At 39.3% G+C, this 20,235-nt stretch overlaps 1 protein-coding gene across 1 annotated transcript in view; it reads right to left on the reverse strand.

Moving 5' to 3' along the window:
- The window catches only part of pcdh1a (protocadherin 1a), a 54,984-nt gene extending 38,640 nt beyond the window's left edge, over positions 1-16,344 (reverse strand). Inside the window, exons 1-3 of the mRNA XM_088399431.1 lie at positions 15,825-16,344; positions 9,582-10,396; positions 7,195-9,378 (exon numbers count right to left, since the gene is read on the reverse strand). Of these exons, the coding sequence (XP_088255557.1) occupies positions 7,195-9,378; positions 9,582-10,376 (2,979 nt within the window). The 5' untranslated portion in view covers positions 10,377-10,396; positions 15,825-16,344. The remainder of the gene's footprint in view (positions 1-7,194; positions 9,379-9,581; positions 10,397-15,824) is intronic.
- Between the last annotated feature and the right edge of the window lie 3,891 nt (positions 16,345-20,235).

The raw sequence follows: 20,235 nt of genomic DNA on the forward strand, positions 1-20,235 counted from the left end.
AGTTAAAAATACGTAGCACAAAGTGGAGACTGAAAGCTGAAAAGCTCTCAGTAGGTAAGAATAAAGACGACTTGAAAGGTTGAGAGCGCCGAGAAGAAAATAGTGGGTGGGTTGGGAAGCGATTCCTTGAGTTTGAGAGGCATAAAAGTGGCAGTTGGGGATGTGGAGTTGCTTCATTTGTCACTGTCACATCAGTTAGTTTCTCCTTCATAACAGCAAGGACGGGCTGTGGCCCCACGACCCGGGCCTCGAGCCGCCCCATCATCTTCCATCCTCCAACCTCTCCCAGCACCTGCCCTGTGTCCCATCACTGGGGATAACCCCATGCAACACTGCACTCACACAATTTTCTCTGCCTGTGTGGACATGCTCATTGAGCTTAATCAAATCCATGTCCCGGCAGTAGTTGTAACATATAGCCTTAAGCTAAATTATCCATACAATGGCATGCCTGAGTGATGCTAACACTTCTTTTGATGGGATAAATTCACATGCCGGTCAAAATACGGTGATCAAAACAGATATCATTTTGTGTAGCACATAAATACAGCATCAAATTATACACAAACCTTTCCACAGAGGCATTAGCATGTTGGAGAAAAGCTTTTATGGGCCGGATGTCTATAGTCCAACCAGGGGGATGTAATGCGTACTATGGTGGTGCTTCCTCTGTTAAAAAACACTCAAAGGTTTTAAAATGCTCTTTGGCTTAAGAAGCATGAAGCGGTTGGCAGTTATTTTGCATGTTTGTTCCCCTGTGGAAAATGTGTGTACGCTCGTGTAATTAACATGATTTGTCTGCACTGCGCAGGTAAGCCCGCAATCGCTACACCCAAGTGTGAAATATATATATATATATATATATATATATATATATATTAATATGGCATGCCGTTCAGGAAATTAATATTTGAATATATTGAATGAACTTCGGAATATATTGAATGAACTTCGGAATATATTGAATGAACCTTGAATATATTGAATGAACTTCGGAATATATTGAATGAACTTCGGAATATATTGAATGAACCTTGAATATATTGAATGAACCTTGAATATATTGAATGAACTTCGGAATATATTGAATGAACTTCGGAATATATTGAATGAATTTCGGAATATATTGAATGAACTTCGGAATATATTGAATGAACTTCGGAATATATTGAATGAACCTTGAATATATTGAATGAACTTCGGAATATATTGAATGAACTTCGGAATATATTGAATGAACTTCGGAATATATTGAATGAAACTTGACTGACGTCATCATTGCCGCCATCTTGTACATGCATTTCGTTGCTGCCGCAATTATGAACCAGTCAGCTCGCAATATCGTGTCAGCTATTCTTAGCAATGATGAAATTGTCAATGCACTGGCGAGTGCTTGTACCACCCAAAATCCCCCGGAGACACATGCCCAGCAATATAATACTTTGGACGAAGAAGTCCAGGCTGCTTTTAATCGGGGCAGACCTGGGCGCACAACAGACCAGGCTTCTGTTAATCATCGCAACCTCAGCTTGCCATCGACCTCACAGCAGTGCCCCACAACAATCTACGCCCGTTCACTAGAAAGGGCCCAAGACAGAAGAAGTAAGAATAGGTAGGGTTAATTTAAACCGCACGTTGAGCCGTGAATATGGTCCGTGAAAATATTGTCTGACATTAAACCGCCCCGATTAAAAGCAGCCTGGACTTCTTCGTCCAAAGCATGATATTGCTGGGCATGTGTCTCCGGGGGATTTTGGGTGGTACAAGCACTCGCCAGTGCATTGACAATTTCATCATTGCTAAGAATAGCTGACACGATATTGCGAGCTGACTGGTTCATAATTGCGGCAGCAACGAAATGCATGTACAAGATGGCGGCAATGATGACGTCAGTCAAGTTTCATTCAATATATTCCGAAGTTCATTCAATATATTCCGAAGTTCATTCAATATATTCCGAAATTCATTCAATATATTCAAGGTTCATTCAATATATTCCGAAATTCATTCAATATATTCCAAAATTCATTCAATATATTCCGAAGTTCATTCAATATATTCCGAAATTCATTCAATATATTCCGAAGTTCATTCAATATATTCCGAAGTTCATTCAATATATTCCGAAGTTCATTCAATATATTCCGAAGTTCATTCAATATATTCCGAAGTTCATTCAATATATTCAAGGTTCATTCAATATATTCCAATGTTCATTCAATATATTCAAGGTTCATTCAATATATTCCGAAATTCATTCAATATATTCCGAAATTCATTCAATATATTCAAGGTTCATTCAATATATTCCGAAGTTCATTCAATATATTCGAGGTTCATTCAATATATTCCGAAGTTCATTCAATATATTCAAGGTTCATTCAATATATTCAAGGTTCATTCAATATATTCCGAAGTTCATTCAATATATTCAAGTTTCATTCAATATATTCCGAAGTTCATTCAATATATTCAAGTTTCATTCAATATATTCCGAAGTTCATTCAATATATTCAAGGTTCATTCAATATATTCCGAAGTTCATTCAATATATTCAAGGTTCATTCAATATATTCAAATATTAATTTCCTGAACGGCATGCCATATATATATATGGCTCTTTGTCTCATACCATATGTCTTTCTTGAGGGTCTCACTTTACCTTGAAGAAGTATTTTCTCCCGAGCTACCTTTACCATTTTGACAGCGGGACTATTCATTCAATAAACTTTCATTTCTGTCTACCATCATTTCATATATGTATGTTGCCATTCATCTCTACTGCCGGTGATTTATTCACTGCTTATCTTTTATTTTCCACCAAATGTCAATAACACAGTTACAGATTCACTATTACTTGGTAACACGAGCTTGTTTATTGAAAGCAACAGCTCGGAGATGAATTTTGAAGTGACAGTGTGGCACATTATTTAGCAGCTCAACATCAAATTACACCACACTATGTAGAGATTCTTATTTGTTGATTATTTCATTGACTAGGACAGCATTCATTAGCTTGCCTCCCCATTAGTTTCCAGCACAATTCTACCCGCCTAATAACTCACACACACTTGGTCGTCATTAGTGCAGAATTGTTTGTCAAAAACTTTTCCCTTGATCTCATAAAAACTCATTTTGTTAGGCAATAATCCAAGACTTGTTTTTCTGTCAGCATGAGGCATATTGGATAGCTTCAAAACAATAGATGCATATTTGTAGCTGTTCTGACAATATTTAATAATTTTATGTCAGAAAAATGCCCCAATGGTAGACCAAACATCAAAATATGCCCCATCCCCCAATAAAACACATTCAAATCTGAATTGCAGCCAAGCTAGGTTTTCACTCTTGAGCTGATCTAGGGTTTAGATTTTAAAAGTGGCTTTGAAAAATGTGTCGGTCTTTGGAAAATTTGGGTCAAACTCATCAAGCAATAATAAGCAGTGCGCCAGTCATGGTGCTGAAAGCTCACAGCTGCATGCAGTTGTTCCCAATAGAGGAGGTGACCGAGCTGGCATTTGCTGAAGAGAAAGCTCGGAAACTATAAGTGTGTGAAATCTCACATGGGATCTATTTAAGCGCAATGATTCTTGCGCTGATTTACATTTTATGATATCGTGCATTATGTACTGCCTTTCAAATGAGAAACATAATTTAATGAGTATCGTTAAAACAGCTGCCTCCAAACATCTTTGATTTGCGCTTGATTATGTCCCAACAGTCGAATTTCTGAAACTAAAATCTTTTTTGATAAACTACTACTGACACATCGTTTGGTATAAAGATAATACATGGCATTTTAATGACAAATCAAATAGGTTTTATACCATCTGTAGCCGTGCACCTTTGAGGCTGACTGGCCTTACAGGTGTCTGCGGACCAGAACGCTTCCCTAATGGACCTTAATGGGTTTTATAGTGCGGTGCAGACTTCTAATGGGGCAGTATGTCTGATGGGGATGCTCCTTTCTGGCCCTCCTGGGCCTTTTCTAGGTTCCTAATGTGACCTGAAGAGAAGGATACATAATGTATCAGTAGGTTCTCTCTCGGTGAGAGGGTTAAATAAAGTGGAAAGTGTTGTGGGAGTGAAAACACAGAAATGGAAGGTTATGAGAATTTGTAATAGTGCTTGGGTGGTGGGGTGGATGGGCTAGATGGGGGGGGGCACCTAAAGAGACATTAAAGCTGCCAGAGGAAGAAAAAATACCACGGCGTATTATTGAGGGACACTTTGGTGCTAAGCTGCTTATTGATAAAAGCAGTAATCTGCCTGGCAGAAGGTAAGGAGGCTGGGATGTGTGGTGATATAATATCGCGGCTGAGATGAACGCCATCAGAAAGATGAGCCTTCACACAGCGTTACCAAAAGGAGTTGCTCAGTGGAGATATATTTTAACATAAATAAAGGGGATCTGACATATGGCAATTATATAAGTGCATATGATTCTGGGAGTGAAGCCCATTTGAGATTTCTGATTTTCCAGCGGGCTTGATAGAACGTTTTGAAAGGTCGATGCTGATAGAAGTCAATGGTATCACATTAAAACCTTGTAATATGCCTTTCAATTCCAGAAGGCGTATAGGATTTTGTTGGAAGAAAACGAGACCTTGCTTACATTTTTTTTAGTCGGTCCTCTTGCGGATAACTTATTCTATTGTCTCAATGGGGGGTGTTCACAGCTTCAACTAATACATTTCAGCAACACCATTGTTTGGTTAAATTTGGGCTCAGAGTTATTAGATTAAAATCCCAAAAGGTTTGTAACAGGAGAGGAGTGAGGAGGAAAAAATGTTTGGAGAAAATAAATGATTGTTCCTCAATGACATCCTTTCTTGGAGAAGGCAAATAAAGATGACACCACATCAATAATGTGTCACGAATACTTCATTTAAATCTACTTACTATGACGAATGGCTGCAACATCAAATCGATAAAATTGATCAAAAATAATAATAATCAAAAGTGTTGCCAACAAATTTTATGATGGACTCTGTGAGGAACTCCTAGCTCTATGCCAAACTGAACTCGGATGTTCAGAGAGGGCAGAGTTACACCCCCGCTCTGTGGTGCAGCAACTTGCCATAAAACGATTGAATGATTAAACAGATATGTAAAAAAAATATTTGTTGAAATCGAATTAAAATGGCATAACGTTGTACAGCATAACGGAGCCCCACTGGCGATAGTTTGTTTTCAACTGAATCATACTGTTTGCAAAATAAATCCAAGAGATAAGAGAAATCTATACTTTTAGAAATTAATATTTTTTAATCTTGTATTTCTCATGTCACAAAAAGGCACTTATACCTTATTACCCGATCTTGCTCTTACTATTCTAGCCACCTTTAGCCGTTGGTCTAAATTTTATATAATATCATTTTTTAGGACTGCCCAAGTTTCATAAAGGATGAACCTTGTTAATTATAGGCCAGATTAATTAAGACTCGTTCTTTACCCTCTAAGGCTCTCTGAATCCTCTGCATTAGCTTTGGGGACGAGCAGAAAGGATATTAAATGAACATCCGAAGTGAAACGTAAAGCTTAGACTTCTGATTTTAATGACGTCACACGGAACACATGCTTTACACAAACTCTCATTAGACACATGTGAAAAAAGGTGTGAGCGCTTGGGCCCGACAGGGCTAATTATCCGGTTCTAATTGCTGATGTGAGTCATGGGTTCCTGCAGCAACCATCTTACAATATCACACATTCAAATATGACAAGAGGAAAAAAATGAAGTTGCACAACGATAAGAGGATGTTTGCCATAAGCATGGTCGTTAAATCTTTGGTGTTTTGGATATGACGACGTATATATATATATATATATATATATATATATATATATATATATATATATATATATATATATATATATATATATATATATATATATATATATATATATATATATATATATATATATATATATATATATATATATATATATATATATATATATATATATATATATATATATATATACACACACAAACCCAACAGCATTGATTGGCGAGTTGTTTACCTTTCCCAGACCTGAGGAAAACTCCCAGTGCCCCCACTTTAATTAAAATTACCTCAACATACGTATACAGAGTTGCAATATGAACAGAAAAAAAAAAATATATATATATGTATAAATATATATATATATATATATATATATATATATATAAAACTTTTCCTCACCCCCCGTGGGTAGTCTCTTTTTCCCTTCAAGCTCGGGTCCTCTACCAGAGGCCTGGGAGCTTGAGGGTTCTACGCAGTATCTTTGCTGTTCCTAGTACTGCACTTTTCTGAACTGAGATGTCAGATGTTTTTCCTGACGGGCGAGATATATATATATATATATATATATATATATATATATATATATATATATATATATATATATATATATATATATATATATATATATATATATATATATATATATATATATATATATATATATACACATACACATACACACACACGCACACATGTACACACAAGCACAATAACATATTCACTATAGTAAAAGCCACTATCGAGAACAACAATGTTAAAAATTAAGGTGAAAGGGCACCAGGCTACATCTGTCACATTACTTGCCATTACTTAATTATATATTTTGGTCAATCTGTTCTTCCTGATGGGAGATGAGATGCCGTACATGAAACAACATCTGTAGAGTTATGTCACAGAGCTTCAACATCTGTTGAGATTTTACAGCCTGTCAATCATTGGCCATATTTTCCTATGCCTTTGTTATCATGTTAAAAAAGTAATGTCGTGCTCAGCGTTTATATTTGGGCTGCAGTTTCATTTTACACAATTTTGCTAAGAGAGAGATTACGCACAAAGGCTGACACTACAAAGAGACACGCCGTGTGGCTTTTGTTCCCTTATATTGTCATTCAAGGTGAACATGGTGATTGCTCGCTGAACTGACACAATCCACAATGGCTTGTGATCACCTAGCATGTCAGATAGGTCTGCTGAAGGTATCAAACTACCTAACAGTGAGACTACAACAACAAAGCCAAAGAATAAAAATTGTCCGTTAAACAAGTTTTTAAATTCTTAACAATACACTGGATTAATATAGTCAAGTAATATAGTCGTATAAAATGTATTTACTATGCTATACTTTTGAGAATCACACAAACTTATTTCTATAACATCTATCAATATTTTTCTGTGACCTTACCTGTTTGTTGTACTTGGGTTGACTGGTCTTGTAGCTGTAATCAGAGTATTGGTCTGACCCAGTAGAGTTGTCATCTCCTCCGGTCCCTACAAAGGTATTGGTAGCCGGAAGGTCCTGGACTGCCTGATGTTTTTGCGAGCCTGAGGGAGATTGTGCTTGCAGCTGAATGGAGGGCAATGGGGAGTTGGAGCGGTAGTGCCGACCTATATCAGGGCTTTCTGGTGAGTAAGTCAGGGGCAGATGTATCCTTGGGCTATCATTGACTGCATCAAGGTTGAACTTGAGGCTTTTTTGGAGGCTGACCTCCTCTTCTTCCCCAAGTGGTTTGGGAGATTTTTGAGGTTTTCCTCGCCTACCTCGCTTCCCTTTGGCATTTTTTGGTGCCTGTTTGGGTGCATATAAGTCCTTTGTTTCTTTCTTGCCGGGTTGATATCCACTCTTTGTTTCTCTTTGAATGCGGTGTCGTATAAAAACTACCACCAAGATGAGCATAACGACGCCTGCTATTCCAGCGAGGCTTCCGAACAAAATGTTGCTCCGTTGTGCAGCAAAGCCATTGTCAGGATCACCGGCGATATCCCGGTCTAGCGGGGTGTAAAGACTGTGTCCAACTAGAGCTTCAACTAAACTGACATTTGAAATGGTTTCATTGACATAAATATGGACCAAGGCAGTGGCATGACGTGCTGGCTTCCCTCTATCACTCACTTTAACCACCAGGCGATGTAGTCCACCATATTTTGGGGACATTTCCTTTGCTAGCGTAATCTCTCCACTGGATTGAGAGATACGAAATAACTGGTAAGGGTTACCGCCCGCAATGCTGAAAACCATCTCTGCATTGAGCCCACTGTCCAAATCTTCAGCTTCCACCATCTCCACATGGCTATCGGGGGAAGCAAGGGGTGACAAAAGTCTGAAGGAAGAATTGGAGGGTTTTGTAACAACGGGGTCATTGTCGTTTTCATCCAGTACATTGATGGTTACACCCACATAAGAAGAGCGAGGTGGTTGTCCTCCATCCACAGCTTTTAGACGGAAAGTGTAGCTGCTCTCTTTTTCTCTATCAAAAGATATGCTTGATAGAATGGTGCCAGTTCCATTTTGAACAACAAATTTTCCTCCATCTGACTCCACAGATAGGTGAACGTGAGCATTTTCACCTTTGTCAACATCCATGACTGTTACCATGCCAACTGGGCTGAGGGGAGGCATGTTTTCTAAAACTGAGAAACTGTAGCCACTAAGCATGAATTTGGGGTCATTGTCATTGCGGTCGAGGACTTTGATTATAACACTTGCGGTTCCTTTATGGACAGGTGAGCCTTTATCAGCAGCGGTGACCCTAAACTCATAGTGTTCTTTGTGCTCACGATCAAGCGGGTTCCGGGCTCTGACTTCCCCGGTATTTGAATCTATCTCAAAGAGACCCTTGATGGATGTGTCTGCCACAATGTTATAAATAAGATCTGCATTTGTGCCGCTGTCTGCATCTGAAGCGATCACATCCAAAACTTTTTCTCCAGCTTGGTTCTCTTCAGCAAACTCTACCTCAAACAATGTTGGGGAGAATATTGGAGAATTATCGTTCACATCAGTTACCTGTACTTTCAATGAGTTGGTACCGGAGAGCGCTGGATTTCCAGAATCTACAGCCACTATCTCCACTCGATAATCCTTCACCCTTTCATAGTCGAGGGGAGTGGTGGTTTGCAGGAAATATTTCCTTTTGCTGTCACTGGATGAGTCACTGATAGAACGAAGCTGGAAGGGCACATCCCCTGCAACCACACACGTGACCACGGCATTCTCTCCCTCATCCTTGTCAGAGACTTGCACCAAAGCAACAGCTGTTCCCACCGGCATGTCTTCTGAAATGTTAGCGATTCCTTCACTGTGTGTCACAAGACCAATACCACGTATCTCCACAGCTGGTGGATTGTCATTCTGGTCAGTCACCTCAATGGTGACAAAGGTCTTTGAGCTCTTTGGTTGTGGACCCTTATCCCTTGCCACCACATAGAAGGACAAGCTGTCAATCTCCTCTCGGTCCAGTGGTCCTTTGACATAGATGATACCAGTGGACCGATCAATTCGTAAGAGTTTTGGCACAGGGTCTCCTGCTTGATGAAGTGTGTATTCAATTTCTCCATTGGGGCCCATGTCAGAGTCATTTGCTTTGACCTACAAGAATGACAATAAGAAGACACACAAAAAACAAAGCTATGGTTCGTTTATGTGAATTTTTTGCAAGAACGTGCCAACAATAATCAGGTTTTCTAACAAAGAAAGAATGAAGACATAATCTGACTACATAGTATATCGTTATAGCAGAATTTGTGATTTTTTTACTTTTAAAAAGGCAGGTAAATAACAAACAGTCTTACCTGCAGCACAGAATGTCCTACTGGACTATTCTCCAACACTTCTGCCTCATACGTTAATTTTTCAAACTTTGGTGAATTGTCATTGACATCGGTGACGACCACTCGCAGCAAAGCACTGCTGTAGCGCTGCGGGTTTCCTCCATCCACTGCCTTGATGGTGAGGTCATAAGAATCCTTTACCTCGCGATCTAAGTTGCCCAGAACAATAAGCTGTGGTAGCTTGCCACCCCTGTCATCGGCCACTTGTAAACCAAAGAGTGTTGCTGCATCTTGTCCCGCTGTCAGGGCATAATCACTCACCCCGTTCCTATCTGAGTCCCTGTCAGTTGCTATAGGTATGGCGAACAGCGCTCCCATGATCGTGTTCTCAGGGACGGATATGGTCAGCACCGAAGAAGGGAATTGAGGGGTGTTGTCATTGATGTCCTGCACCTCAATGCGTCCTTCAATGAGTCTCGGGCTTTGATTCTGTATCAGATCTGTTACAGATACTTCAAATTCCAGGTAGCAGGGCTTACCCCTAACAAGCGACCGACAGTCTTTGAGCGTCTCTCTATCGATGGGGATCTCAGTGGTGAAAATATCTCCAGTCTTTCCATCAACACGTAGATAAGGGGCACCGACCTCCAGCTTGTATAGATGGCCTGAATCTGGCAGCCCCTGATCTGCAGCCAGACTACCAATAAGAGTGTTGGGAGGCTGCTCCTCCTGGACCCTGTACAGAATGCTGCCTTCAGCAGAGCTGCAGAGCAGCATTACGAGTCCAAACAGCATCACTTGTAAATTTTGATCCATGGGGTCATGAGAAGCTCTTCCTGTAAAACAACAAAGATCATTGCTGTCAATGTTTACTGTCCATTCAATGGAAAGGCATAGCTGCGTCTTACATATCCAACTAGATCATCAATCGTCACATCTTTCATATATTATACAAAAGAAAACATGTGGTAGGTAGAGATGATATATATCCAGACATCCTTGCTAACCTTCCATGTTATGACAGAATGTTGTATGTAATATATTTCATTTTGAGTGTGGCCCATGACAATTTCAACTCAGTGGAAGTGTGAGAGCTTCCTCGTTTACAAATTATACCCCACCATATTAGTACGTCTTGGCCCGTAGTACAATTCAAATGTCTTTCCATGCTCCAGTGCTACAGATAAACTCAAACACTGGAATAATTTTGTTCAAATTCTAACCTTTCAAAATTAATAGTAATTACAGAATGTTTTTTGCCGGTCTTTGATTCATTTCCCTCCCAGCATTCTTCTTTTCTACACAATAATTGCAATAATTTTCCGTGTGAGTGAATTATTTGTAAAATTTAAATAAGAGCACATATTGGGGTTAAGAGTCGAACTTCAGTGCTGAAAGAAAACTTTGCCAGATTTGGATGCGCATGTGAGCTGTTTAATCACCGGATCATTGCACTTGATTTTACCTCATTTGAGTTGAGCACTCTGTGTTAGTGATGCATTAGTCCTTTAAATGATTGTGTGGGGGAAATAATCGACCTGCCTACAATAAGCACAGGTTCTTTGCCAATGATTTGTCCAAGCTGTAACACTGCTGCCCCCCCCCCCCCCCCCCCCCCCCCCATTTTGAATCATCAACCACAGAATACAATAAATTATTAATCAGGCAATGAAAAATAAAATGCATTTCTGTTAATATGACAGCAATACGGGACCAAAGTCATTTCATTGAATTGTGCTGGCATTTCATTGAACTGTGCAAAGTAAACAGCACCTCTTGTCAAATCGACTCCCTTTTTGTAGAGAAATATTTGTATAGCTGAAAAGCAAAACACAAACATACAAAATTGACCAAGAAATCCAGTTCCCTTTGAAAACATGAAATTGTAGGTATTGATGGGCTAAACGCTTTGCTATCGATATGTCCCGTTTTACGTTTTAGAGGGAGAGCTCTTGTCAATACACAGGTACCATAAAAAGCAGTGTGGTTTCTAAGTGTGTTTATATGCTAGAAAGGGGATGAGATAAGGAACGGCTATAATCAATAAGGAAAGAACCGATCATTTACAAAATACCACTATGGGCCTATTGTATACTGTGTAAATAAAAGAATAAAAGAAAATAATAAGACAAAAACATGTAAGTTGTGACAAATTCATGATTAGTGTTTTTTTTTAATAGTTTATTAAACTGTGGCTATATTGTTCTTTATAAACCCATAATTATTGTATCTTAAACACTTTGCTGTAAGATTGTGTCTTGCTATGGTTTTCACTAAAGTGTGACGTAATCATGCCCGTTTTTGTTCCATCTCTTTACGTAACTAATAGGCGTGCCTTGATTGTGACATGATTGTTATGGTTGATGACACTCGTGACTTAATATCTTCCAGTTGGCCTCTTGCCTGTCTTCCAGATGGCACCATGCCTTGCAGTCAGAGCAAATTGAGCTTATTTTTTTCCCCTTTGTTTACAGTTGAATTCAACATCATGTTGTTTGTGTAGTATGTTCTGTGTTAACTTTTAGAAAACATTCCTCGTTTATCTCACAAATCTTTTTCTGAAAGGATCAAAATCCTATTTGTCCCCATCCTAAGAGTTGAGGTAGATTTGAGAATATAATTGGGAGATGTGGACTTTGTTTCAGTAAAATGATGACATCTAATGCAAAATGGTAACATTAAAACTGCAACAACTGCAAGGACTGCAATTTCCAGCAACTCAGCACTTTTTTCTCCCTAAAAATGTGATTATCATCTGCCGACCCAGATGGTATGGTCGACCTGAACAGCAACAAGCTGATTCAAGCAAATTACGCTACATAACTCAGCATATTTTTTTTTTTTTTTTTTATTGTTTGTAGAGGTTCAGCGACTTACATAAGGCTGTGAATAATCACCATTTTTTTATACTGTACTTCATTAATGATGATTGACTTCAGTCGAACATAATTTGAATATTTAATATATGTATAGGAATATGCAACTTACTTTTACCACAAGAACTGAAATGTGACTGCATATATTAACCATCAAGTGTTGATATATTGACATTTGAAAATTGGTACCCTTGCTCAAATTGGCACAGTTTCTTGTAACTGTTTGTCTTCTCTTGAGAAAGTGCTACTAAGCAATAAATAAAAACAACACATCCCACGACAGATTAACATTCATCATACTGTATAATCTCAAGGTGTGATCATGCAATAGTCCAGGCAATTCCTTTTAAAAAGAGAAAAAATATGTGGAAGCATGCGGGTGGACCTTTAAAGGCTATCTATAACTGCCAAATCGGTGTGCTAGGTCCTTTATCTTCTGCAAAGATGTTAGGCTTTGAAGAAAAGAGTGCGGTCAAGGCTAAAAAAATAAATAAAAACTGGGGTTTAGGACTCTGAGGAAAGAAAAGAAGAGGCTTGCCACGCAGAAAGAACATACCTGGCTAAAAGCCATCTTATTAAGACTATCAGGGTGGCAAGCCTAAATAGAAAATGAGGTCCCGTCGCATGATTCATGTGCAGCCCAGCCGTCGCTCTGCTGACCTAACAAGTCCCTGGAGAGGGTCACCCAAATACATCTAGTCACTGATCAATAGATAAGGATCACTCAAAGTAGAAGGAAAGTGTTTTCTCACTCCCCACCTATGTGTCACTGGTGAGATCTACATTAGATGCCAAAAATTAAACACACAAATTTCACCTAAACAAAATATGCATGACATCATATGATGTGTTTGCAATAACATCAGAACTTATATATTTTGAACAATCGCTGGAGCACACAGCATATTATGTTTTACATTGTGTATAGGAAGAATGTAACACCGGTCCTTTCAGAAAATAATGTCTTGATATAATAGGAAATTATACAGTCATTTGATTTCATTTTTCATTATTATCCACATTATTCGTCACTGATTGAAATGTCGGTTTGTCCATGAAGAGGTCTTTGTCGTGTTACCAAGATGGTTCCTTGTAGAAAATGATTTACGAAAGATTCTTTCCTTTCCTCTTAGTTCTGCTGCTTGCAATGTCATTTTGAATGACAGTGAACTCCTCCAATTGCTTTTAGCGTCTGACCGCAAGCCTCCATTTAGGCTGCGCTCCCTCAAGGCTTCATTGCCTTCAGTTCCGTGACTAAAAGCCGAAGCTTCTAACAGAAAAACATCAGTTTAACTGCAAAGTGATTGATTCTCACCTGGAGCCCTCACATAGTGCGTGACCTTTGTGACCCCAAGGGTCAGGAGCAAATTTCAACTTCTACAAGTCTATTATCAACTTTTAGCTATATATCAGACTCTGCACAGTCTGAGTCCCTAGAGAGGTGCACTTTCAAGCCTTATTGTGCAGACAGTGCTGACCTTGTGCTAACAAGGTCCTCTAAAAAGGATATAGCAGCCAAGTTTGTAAACAGTACAAACCCTGCATGAATTGAGGATCTGGAACACTTTGGGACCTACGGACAAAACGATACTTTAACCTCCACTTATGTAAAATATATTTACAAATGTCACCTTTTTATTAGTAGTATTTACATTTTGCATCAGTGTGTCTGCCCAATAATATATTGCTGTTTGTTTGAATTGTTAAAACAATCCAAATCTTTATGTCCATTCCGCAGTTCCATTCGCCTTCACAAATTATTCTGATAACTAATTAAATGTGTAGCTTGTTTTGTTTAAGAGCATAACAGAGGTAATAAAAAGAGAGTCTAAGATAATTATGCTGCAGCCCCTGTGCACCTGTCCTGGTTACCATAGAGACAGATGATCTATGACTGTGGACTGAGTCAACGCAGTGACTGACTGGCTGACATTTGCTGTGCTACAGGTACAGACAAAAATGACTCAAGCGGAAAATCAAGCAAGACATGATGGTGAATTAACAATAAGCCGTTGCAAACGGGTGGACTAGCATTGGAAAATATAATTAAAAGAATGGATTCATCATTTTGTACTTTTTTGTTGCTTTAAAGCAGCCACACTACAGTATGATGAGTTCTGTGCACATCTGGAAAGGTTCACTTGTTCCAATCTCACATGTGGGGGGTCCGCTCCTCCCAGGTTGGAGGACATAATGATAATGGACGATTTTATGATTTTCTCAAATAGGGTCATTTTCTACATTGGCTGCCTTTTTAAAAAATCCATTACCCTCCCCCATGCATAGTTTATAATGGCTGGCATCACATTGAGTGACCTCAAATGGTTGATCTTTGCAAATAATTGATTCCAAATATTTTTTTTAAAGACGGTGCACATTGTGTCACTCAATATTTCAGCTGGCTATTTATGTAGGCTACTCAATGTAATGCCACATATAAAACATGTTAAATGCGGCCAAGAGCACTGCTAGTCAACACACAAACTTTTTTTTTTCTTTTTTTTCCTCATTTGTGTGCAAGACAAAATCTTAATTAATTATTATCTCAAGCAGTTGCAGTAGCACATCAAATTAAGCCAAAGGACTTTTCCCCATCATCAAAGCTCGGCCAAATCTCATCTCTCAACATGCCCACTGCCTTGAGCTCTTCACAGATGAGATCACCACATTGAGAGGGCTCATGTTACAGGCCGTTTGTGGGATATGAGCTAGAACGCTTTACAACCCTGTTGTGTTTGTGGACTGTTTTGACGGCCTTGTAGTGTGTACACTATGTGTCTAGCAGACTATTAAAATGAGCCTAGTGTTCTGTGGAGTGGGGAGAAACAACACCCAAGACTCTCACTTGGAGCGCGAGGGGGGGGAGATTTCCCATGTGAACGCGCACACTTGCTCTCTTCTTCGAATGGACGCACAGCCATTTACAGCCTGATCATTTGTTATTTTGCGCTCAAATTTTACTCACGAGGAAACCCACCTAACTAATACATGCAATTAGTGTGAAATGTGTTGCTTAAAAGAAAGGACCGCAGAGAAATGTTTCAATTTGATCGGATTTTCTGCTTCATAGAATAATAACGCTATTATAGAGTGCAATTACGCATAGCGTTCGTTGAAATTGACTTGTACATTTGAGGCTGCTACTGCAAAGCTATGCGCACATGCATTCCTGCAAGAGCTCGGGTCTTTTTTTTTTTTTTTAACTCGCAATGTATCTACACCAATCATTCACATTTAGACGAGACTGATGCGTTTGGTGCGCCACGGCGGGCAACTTGTTACTGGACCATGGAGATGGAAAAAATGTTCCCAAAACGCTACAGCGCATGACAACAAAAAGCAACGCAAAAAACCAGTTGTCTTTTTATTTATTTTAAGTGTACAGTACCTGAAAGAGCTTGGTCACAATCCGTCCAAAAGCGGGTACGTCCACCAACCAATATTTTGAGGAGGAAAATAACTTCAGGTGTCACTCAATCCGGTTATAACTTTCCCGCATTAAAATTCAGAAGCGTGCAACCTCGTCTGCCCTCCCGACAGTGGTCAAGGGATATTGATTTTTCTTCCCCCTCGGCAGAAATATAAGTTTGCGGCTTGCTCTAAATTATTTGACGATTAAACTCGCAAACGAGCAGCCTCGTTCCATTGGGGACTGCGTTCTTCTTGGCCATCTTCAGTCCTCAGACAAAATGCACTAGCTGGCGCATCCCTTTCGGTCCAAGTTTGTCCACCAGAAAGTAGCCGCGGGAGCGCACTCTAAAGACGCACCAAGAGGTTAAATAAGATCAACGCGTATGTCACTCGCACGGAAGGACAGCTTAAAAAAACAAAAATACATAAAAGAGCCCATCTGAAGCAGTTCCAGAGAGCAAGTGGTGGTGAGATGCTGTGGCTGACTTGCTCCCTTCGCTGCCTCTCTCCTCTCATCAGAAGGTGGGAGGAGGAGGTGGGGCTCCCATCAGCTGCATAACGCAGCAACTTCACACTCAACATCACGTTTTGCAAGCGGCTGCCTACCACGAAATTGTTTGATTCCTGCACTTTAACGAGATCCCATCAAACTGGGTCACCTGAAATGGTCAAACGCACTTCATTTAAATCAGCATACTAATTCACTTGCCTCTTGCACGCCATTGAATTCCCGCATGCAAGTGTCCTAGGTATGATGCAAATGATGATGTCACTTGTTTGGATGTGAAATAACAACAGGTATCGAGCGCGGACAGTTTACTTGTTGATATGCATTCCATGTTGAACGCGAGAGGACCGAAAAAGGAAGCCATTGGCACAGGCTACTCCTTATTCATTTGGCGCCACCCTCAGGCGGTTATTATAACGAGGCCATCCACTGAAAACTATTTTCCAATATAATGGGAACCTATTTCGGAGCTTTGGCAAAATTTAAAGTTTAACAATCTTCAAAATAAATTTACACAGTTTGAGTGTTATTACTTTAATATATCATTTATTAATGGGCTATGTTATCACTAGATCCCTATGCAAGCTTTTTCCAACGCTCGGCTCACCCTTAGTGCAGGCAGCGTGGGTTCAGTATACTCAATCACCATGTTACTGACTACCAATAGGTCTTTGAATCTGGACTTGGTTCTTATTACATTTAATGTCGTTAAAGCACACACAGTTATTTCGTTTTTCCCCATTTGTGGTTATTGAGTTTTCCCGTGCCGTGTTGGGGAGTTTAGATCAGGGACTATTGGTATTATTTGTGGACTCGTGAAGCCCTTTTGAGACTCTTTTGTGATAAAAGCAATACAAATAAACTTAAGTTTGACACGGAGCAAAATGGCACCAGTATAAAAACTTGTGCTCAAGGCTAGAAACCAGCACGTCTCTACAGGGAGTGAAAGCCACCACACACCACATTACTCTCTCTTCCTTTCTTCCAAAACACTAATGGCAATGATCATAAATGCTTAGTCATAAGTAATGAACTAGGAGCAATGAGACAAACAGTGTTTTGCCTCAATGCAGAAGCCTTGAGCGGTGCCCTCTGGAGAAAATTAAATTTTCTGTCCTACCCCCCATTCTGAGTTTATCATAGACTTTCAAATTCTTTAACCCCCTACCCACCCACCCCCATCTCTCATTAGCTGCAAACACACAGATGTTGGGTTACCTCTCCAGGGCACCCATTAAGGGCTGCCACTCAGGCTTACCATGTCCCTGAGCCAATCATATTAGAGCACCCACCTACGCACTACTACTGCAAAGCTGCTCCTAACCAGCTGTATTAAGAATATGAAAGCATTTGACTCAGGTGGTCCTTGCCTTTGTCTCAAAAGAGAAATGCATATCAGAAAATATAAACTGTCTCTCTGTCTACCTACCATTCAGCTATCATTTGTGTGTCCGTGCATCTCTCAGTCAACAACTTTGTTTCTCATCAACTCAACGACCAACAACAATGACATTCACCTGAGACATTTCAGTGAAAAGGCGTTAATTATTATTACACTGCTGCTGTGTAAACACTTTTGTGTCATGCAAGTGTTTCCAGCAGCATTCATTAAAACAGGTTGTCAAGGTGGCGTTTCCGTGTAATTAAATTTACTTTGTGTACACGCAGAAGTCAGGTGCCACTGTTTCAAGAAGAGTGTCTCTACATATTTGTATTTTTCCATTCATGTACATAGACATATATGTATAGACATATATGTATATATCTATATATCTACCTTTATTTTTTCCCCAACCCTTACTTTACTCACAACTATCAGATTACTGTATGTCAGATAAACGGTCAAAGCATATGCTGCCAAGTTTTTTTTGTGAAATTCTCCAGTCTGGGTGATTCACATAATTCAATTTGACAAACACCATAGGTCGAATGGCGGTTCCACCCACCCATGAGAGTTTTTTTCTTTTATATGAGTTCAGAGTAACACACGGTATGGCTGTGATCTCTGCTCATTTGCATCTTTGAAACCTCTTATCACACACTGCACCTGGAGCGCATTGCCCCACCTCCACAAACACTCACATCGGGCACATGGAGTATTGCATTTGAGGGCAAATTTAAAAAGAGGGGATAAGTCAACAGAATGTGTATAGAAAAGAAACACACACACACAAAAGACTCGTTGTCCACTAACAGGGGATAGATTCACTATGAATGAGAATGTAACATCTGCTGCTGTATGGCTCTCTGAGGGCGCAAATCTTTAAGTATGCTTTCCCAGCACGTGTCTCATCTTTGACAGGTGATTGAAAAGACCAGCACTCACATCCCAAGGTGTGCCAAAACATGTCACAATATTTAAGCCTATGGGATTTTCTAAATTCATCCAGTGATAAATACCAAAGTTATGTTTTAAATGAGATGCATGCTCACGTCAGACTGCTGAACAATAGAAGGAAAAATAGGAATCCATTGCTTACTAAAAACAAGAAGAAAAGGGGGAAAATATAAAAAAATTGTGCCATTGGGCATGCCCGCTCAAGAATACAAAAAAAGAGCAAAATTAGAGGGGGAAAATAAATATGACCTGAGAATAAGCCCGTGGTGGTGATGAATGGAGTTCAAGTCAAGTAATCCTCTTAGTTACCATCGATGTGGCTTGTACGGTGTTTTCATCATTTTCAGAAGGTTTATCTGTGCAGTCATGCTGGATGTCAGTATTTGTCTTTGAGGTATTGAGGGGGGTGATTTTAACATCGCTTTGAGCTATGCTATAGTTTGCATTTCTGTTTTTAGCTTATTGTTTATATTTGCCACTGGGCTAGGATTATATCCACATGAGCCTGACAGTTAGGCATGCATCAGCAGCAACAATAACATTGCTGATAGTGAAACAGTTGACATTAAATTCTCCTGCAATTACTGCCATCCAAAGTGAATTAAAAGAAAAAGAGCATATACAAATATTTCACACGATGATATTTCATTTTAAAAGTATCAAATACGCACAAGTCATAAATAAATCGGTAGGCAGAATTCATGGTCTTTCAGTTTAAGGCAGAAGATCAATTAATTGAATTATTATTCCTCCTTAAAACTTTTTGGGGTTATTTATCATGCATTGTGTTGAAGCAGTCAGTCGATTACAGGCTGCATTTAATGACATTGCTTTAAAAGATGTCATCCTCTAATGATGTGTGAAATTAAGTTCCATGTGATGTGATACCATACAATATCTTGCATAAAATGAAAATACAACAAATGTGTTGCAAGGGAAAAGAAGGTGTACATCCTGTATATTAATAAAACCGGCTTTAGTAAGACGATAACCACCGGATCAAAGTGCAACACACGTTTCTTGCTTTATTGTGACTCCAAACAGCTTCTTGAAAAATGTAGAAGGTGATGGAAGCCCAATGTAGTTATCGAGGTAAAAAGTGAAGGCAAAGCATCTGGCCTCCAAATTTTAATTAGATTTAACCACTGGGACTTCTTTCATTTTACAAGCTAGGATACACCTCATCCCAGAGGAATACTTGATAACGTGAGAAATATCGTATAAATTTTTAATATACGATGGAGTCATTTTTCTTCATTATGAAGTGGCTAACAATTGTGGGAAATATGCAATGATTCAAATGAAAGCATTCAATTTTGACACTTGGGATTTAGGTTGTTTGTTTGATTTGAAGTTTTATATGCGTAAATTAGTCCAGTTCATCTGAAGTGCAACTGGCAGTGAAGCGGAAAAATAATACATTTTACAGCACACTGTGAGGAGAGCTGCTGCTTCACTGCCCTAAAAGGCTTCAGTGTTTTAAGCATCAATCTCTTCCTCAAGCTTGATTTTGTTCAATCAATATTATGCATGACATTGCAA

Source organism: Syngnathus floridae, chromosome 15, assembly GCF_059516105.1.
Source record: "Syngnathus floridae isolate MCC-2025c chromosome 15, RoL_Sflo_1.0, whole genome shotgun sequence".
Lineage (NCBI taxonomy): Eukaryota > Metazoa > Chordata > Actinopteri > Syngnathiformes > Syngnathidae > Syngnathus > Syngnathus floridae.